This window comes from Brassica oleracea, chromosome C5 (genome assembly GCF_000695525.1).
Source record: "Brassica oleracea var. oleracea cultivar TO1000 chromosome C5, BOL, whole genome shotgun sequence".
Taxonomy (NCBI): domain Eukaryota; kingdom Viridiplantae; phylum Streptophyta; class Magnoliopsida; order Brassicales; family Brassicaceae; genus Brassica; species Brassica oleracea.
In genome coordinates this window covers 46575348-46581012 of record NC_027752.1, presented here as the reverse complement: position 1 = coordinate 46581012, position 5665 = coordinate 46575348, and the positions used below count along the sequence as shown (strand labels likewise).

The 5665-nt window shown below is 38.4% G+C and overlaps 2 protein-coding genes across 5 annotated transcripts in view; one reads left to right on the top strand and one right to left on the bottom strand.

Moving 5' to 3' along the window:
- The window catches only part of LOC106295161 (protein LYK2), a 5922-nt gene extending 2714 nt beyond the window's left edge, over nucleotides 1-3208 (bottom strand). For 2 of the 4 annotated variants that reach the window (XM_013730988.1, XM_013730989.1), the window contains exons 1-2: nucleotides 2740-3208; nucleotides 1191-2646 (exon numbers count right to left, since the gene is read on the bottom strand). In XM_013730988.1, coding sequence (XP_013586442.1) covers nucleotides 1191-2646; nucleotides 2740-3098 — 1815 coding nt within the window. In that variant the 5' untranslated portion in view covers nucleotides 3099-3208. Of the gene's footprint in view, nucleotides 1-124; nucleotides 236-1166; nucleotides 2647-2739 lie in introns of those variants that run through there. The other 2 variants (XM_013730987.1, XR_001260972.1) reach the window with 2 other exon arrangements.
- LOC106295164 (probable calcium-binding protein CML40) lies at nucleotides 331-1182 on the top strand. Its single transcript, XM_013730991.1, has one exon. It carries the CDS (start codon nucleotides 723-725, stop codon nucleotides 1146-1148), a length of 426 nt encoding a protein of 141 aa, XP_013586445.1. The 5' UTR covers nucleotides 331-722; the 3' UTR covers nucleotides 1149-1182.
- Nucleotides 3209-5665: the final 2457 nt, after the last annotated feature.

Genomic DNA, 5665 nt, shown 5'->3' with positions numbered 1-5665 from the left:
CATGCATTGCATTGTACATATATATAAAAAAAAAAAAAAAAAAAAAAAAAGTAAAAACAGGATTCAAGTCATTTGCAATATGAACCCTAAATTGAACAGTCAATTATGCAAAACAAACACTAACCAACTCGATCAAACCGAGGCGGAATCGTATATCTCCTCCCCCCCCTGAGAGTTTGATGAAGATAAAGTTAAACCCTAGAGAGAGAGAGAGTAAACCTCTCCCCAGCGCGCGTGTCCGATTTGCGGAACAAGTATGCAATAACGCAAGGTAAATGGATTTTAACTTTCTATTGGGCCTTTACTGGGTCTTAAGATAGCCTTAACCAGATTACTAACAAGTTTCTGGTGAGTGTCGGCTAGGCGTCGATTGAGAAAGTCATATCTAAGTCTAACTAATAAAAAGCGAGGAGCGTGGATAACCCAATTAAACATCTCTCTATTCACATGACCAAGTTTCTTTAGTAGAAAGAAGCAGAATAGTCAAAAGTCATCGGAATGTTACAACTATGGGAAACGAACTTGTCAACACAGAAATTAAAACCCGCGGAAATTCAAGCGTTTCTTCTGGTTTTTTAAAGAATATTAACAAGTCCAACATTTATGCTCCCCCATCCTCTCTCTCTCTCTTGTTATAAAAAGTAGTATTCCACATTCCTAAAGCCAAAAGTTTCAAGAAAAGAAAGACAGAAACTCGCATCCCTCTTTTCCTAGTATAATCTATGAAGAGCAACAAACGTGAAGAGTATCATCAAAGGGTGTTTAGTTGCTTTGACAAGACCCAACAGGGGAAGGTTTCTGTTTCCGCCATCGAGAGATGTGTGGATGCTATTAAGTCCGGGGAAAAGGCCGTACCAGAAGAAGACACGACCGATTCACCACACACTGATAAATCCTTGGAACTCGAGGAATTCGTGAAGCTGGTGGAACAAGGAGCAGAGGAAGACAAGGAGAGGGACTTGAAGCAGGCTTTCAACATGATGTTTGAAGAGAGTCTACAAGGCATTACTCCTAAAAGTTTGAAGAGGATGCTAAGTTTGTTGGGTGAGTCTAAAAGCCTTGAAGAATGCGAGGTTATGGTCTCGCAATTTGATATTAATAGGGATGGAATTATTAGTTTCGATGAGTTTAGGGTCATGATGCAATAATAATAATATATATATAACTTAGCATTCATCTCCTTTCCTTACCAAAGGCTTGTAAGAACTCTCTGAAATGGTATTATCTCTCTCTATTAAGACTGCCTCGTCTTCTTCTTCATCCACCAATCTCGAAACCCTCTCTACAATCTCAGCCGCGCTCGGCCTTAGCTCTGCTTCTTCAGCAGTACAGTCTGTTGCAAGTCTTGCCATTTCATAGGCAGAATCAACTGAATAGCTCTCCCCCAGCGTGCTATCCATCACTTCCCTTAGCATTTCCTTCTCCCCCATCATAAACGACTCTCTCAGTCTCTTCCACTCGGGATTAACCCTATTTTCTTCTTCTTCTTCTTGTTCTTGCGGTCCAAGCAGCATCTCTGAGGTTTGTCCAGACAAAACCTCCATTACGATGATCCCGTAAGAGAAGACGTCAGTAGCTGGAGACATGGAAGAACCAATGTTGTCATCCTTTGACGACATGCCAAAGTTTCCGACTTTACCTCTAAGATCTTCATTCAAGAAAATGTTCCTACTCGTGATGTTGCCGTGAACATAGTTAATCCGATGCATAAACTTTAAGGCGATGGCGACATCGTGGCAGATCTTGATCCTCTGTTTCCATGCCAAGAAACAGTAACAAGACTCGATGAATTGATTCTTGATGGCCAATTTGTTCTGGAGCCAATCCCACAAAGACCCATTCTTTGCGTACTCGAAAACCAGATAAGAAGCACCCTCATCCGGCGGGGATTCTCTGAAACATGTCCCAAGAACCCTCATCAGGTTGTGACTGTAGTAGTGTGACTGATCGTTGAGAAGCCCCAAGTCGAATCTTTTCATTACACCGGCGCTCACTTGCTTGATAGCCAAGTCTTTGCCTTTGAGAGAACCGAAATAAACGGAACCTTTGATGTGATTGCTTGAGCTGAAATTCTCAGTGGCTTTCTCCAGCTCCTCCAACGCGTAAATCTCCACAACGGGCTTTCGGGGAGTTGTGGTGCCAACAACAACAACCGAATCCAACTCCTGTGACCCTTCAAAGGAGATTTTCTTGTCACTGGTGGTTCGGATGCTCAGGCTCAGCTGCCGCGTCTCTGGGTCTTTATTGCTTATCCAGCTTTGCAGACGCGTCTCTTTCTTCCAGTGCAAGTAACCCAACACCATCAGAGTGATAAGACCCATAACTCCAGCAATCGCGCTGATCACAGCGATCTTCATCTTTGACCGCTTTTTCTTCTGGCGACTCGGGGTGGTGTTCTGTGGTTTATGATCAAGAGGTATGAGAGCAGGGGTGCGTGGAACCACTCCAGAATTGTTGTTTGCAGACACAATAGCATCCTCTGTTGTGTTGAACTTGTCTGCCAAGCTTGAAACGCTTTCGCCCTCACTCACCGGATATGTAACGAGAAACCTGGTGGCGCCTTCTTCTGGACATGAACACTTGACCCCCAACCGCAACTTAACCTTCTCGTCCAGGCTCTCCTCCGAAACCTCGTCTCTTAAAGACCTGCAAAATGAACATCCGGAATTAAAATAAAAAAAAAAAAAAAAAAAAAGAACCAAGTCTAATTTTAAATTGAAAAATCAGGTATGGGCTCACAGGCACGTGGTCAGCTGGCCTTGTAGGGATGCAGCGACAGGGCGAAAGGTGTCGCCTTTAACGCAAGTTTTGAACAGATGAGCCTCGTAGAACCTTCCATTACATGTGCAGTCAATCGGGATAAAATGGCCCCTCAAGGGAGAATTGGCTCTTAGAGTGGCGAAAGTGCGGCACTTTTGGAGGTTTGAGTGGCAAACGTAGCTAGCTGAGGAGGAGGAAGAGGATTCTTCTGGGTCGCAGCTAAGCAGATCATTTGAAGTTGCACAGAGAGACCATGTGAAAAAGAACATTATAAGACTTGTCACGCACTCTTTACTAACTGAACCAGCCATGTTGACGTTTAGAATAAGCTTCGGCATTACAGTATAGGCGTGTCTCTATATATTGACGAAAAGAAAGTGGGACAACAACTTTTGATTTTTAATTGATTGATTTGTTGCAAGGAAATATTTGATGAATTATTTTGTACACATGACCTCCACTTGGATATATACATACATATACTAGTAATAAGTTAATTACAAGGTTAAAGTACCCGTAAAGCATTCTATTGTTTTTTGATATTTTATTGGAAAGCAGAAACGAGTATCGGAGCCTCTGAGTTTTGTGACTTTTGTCGACAGACAGCAGGGGTGGCTGTGAATCCCAAGTCAAGTTTCTCTAATTAATTAATTTATTAGAAAGGACATCTTCTTGTGCTTGGAACCTTATTCTTCGTAAACTCAACAACATTCACAAAGTGTGCAAAGTCCAAGCTAAGTGAATCTCAATGGTACACTCTCGCTTTGTCCTAAGAAGATTATATTGTTTAAGAACAAGGTTTAGGCCGTGTTCGGTCCCACAGTTTTCGATTTTGCTGGGGGTATCATCATCCTAGACTCATGCCCCATGTTTCTTTTACAATTTTTTTTTTTAAAAGTTTTGGGTCAATAGCATGTGCACTAGTTTATAGAGTCGGATATCTAAGATTCTGAGAATTGATTCATACCTAAACTTTATACTCTATTGTATGTAAGCTTGCAAAATAATAACCACAGGTGCAAACACGTATATATCCATTTTGTGTTAATCTAGTAACACTTCCTTATTGGCTGAGACCTGATAAGCATTTCACCCAAGCACACACTTGCCCATTGTAGTTCACACTAGTTTGGACTTTTGGCGTAGCGACAATAGACTTTTAGTATATTGTCTTGCCCCATTATCATTCGGATATTGAGAAATCGTTCCAAAATGCCGTAAGTACATATCTAGTTGCAAAAAGATTTCAAGCCAACTCATACAAAAATACTGTTAAATAAATAAAAAGCTAGACTGAATTTTTAAGATCCAATGGTTTGGTCGAGTAAAATCCAAAACGTAGTGTGTGGAGAATAATGATGTGGAAATTGATAGTAGGGGAGGAAACAAAAACTAGGAAGACACTAAAACATTATCAAGAAATTGAAAAGACATGCAAAACAAAGCAACGACAAAGGCATCTAGGAGCAAAAAGCTAAGTACTCTTAGGTCTATTTTGCAATATATACCTAAGTTGACCTAAAAAGGATAAATAAAAAAAAGAAACGAGATCAAAAAGGGTAATTTTAACAGATAACTACAAAATTAGGAGTAGTGTGCATTGGATAGGTTTGAAATGTGATATTGGTTCTGTTTGGGACAAAAGTAGGTCTGAATGTGGAGCGTCTTGGATTCTTAGGAATTCAACTGGATTAGTTTTACTACATGGGAGAAGTTCTTTCAACAATATTCTCAGTAAAACTGATGCCTCTTTTGAAAGTTGGAACTGGGCAATTGAAAGTATGTATTCCCTCCACTTTGATAACATTATCTTCTCTAGTGAAGACCATACTCTAGTAGGAGCTCTTTCCAAACCTGCTGCATGGCCTGCTTTAAAGTTCTACTCTCTGAAGCTAACTTCTATGCTTAACAACTTTTTGTGTTGGTGAGTAGAAAAACAGTCTCGACAAGCCCTTACTGCAGCCTTTCGATTGCTAATAGTGTTGTCTAGGAAAATATGTTTCAATCCTACATTGCAAGGGGTTTTCCTCATTGGCTTAAGGGTTTTTTTAATTAGATTCCTCTGTTTCCTATATGATCTTTGGATCTTATTAGATTCCTCTATGTATTTTGACTTCATGTTTTATTTGATATCATAATATAAGTGTTTAATAAATAAGAGTAGTGTGCATTGATAAAAAAAAAAAAAAAAAAAGGAGTAGTGTGCATTTTTTTAACAATGTAAGATTTTACCTTTTTATTAAAAAAACACTTAATACTACAATAGTAAAACGATCGAATACATTGTATACTACCCATAAACTCATCACCCAATTCCTATACTATGGAGTGAAGAAATAGAATCCTAAAAACAATTATCATGATGTACTAGTCCCTGTAAATACATACATACTAGTCTTGTGTTAAGAGAATTATAACCACTCTAGCTCTTGAAACCAAGGCTATATTAACAGTGCCGGTCCTGAGATATTTATGGTCCAATACGAAATATAAAAATGAGGCCTTTAGATAATACATAAAAAAATTTGTCGATAAAAAAAGTCAAATTTATGATTAAAAATTACAATATCTTTAAAACTAGTAAATTTTTTTATCAATTCTTAAATATTGGTTTTTTACATTTTTTCTTACAAAATCATCTATCAAACTTTCATAATCAAATGCTTTGATCTTTGATCTATCTTTTTTAATCGATAACAATGAAGACAATTATGTTAAATTATTATATTCCTTTTAATCCACTCATATTAAATAACACGAAAGGCTATATAAAACTTAGTTGTCTTTTATTTAGAGCTGGTTCATCACCTTATTAACTTATCGAACACATTAACACATAACATATTGATACGTTAACAAATAACAACATTGAATAATTAGGCCCTAAAATGTTTAAATAAATAAT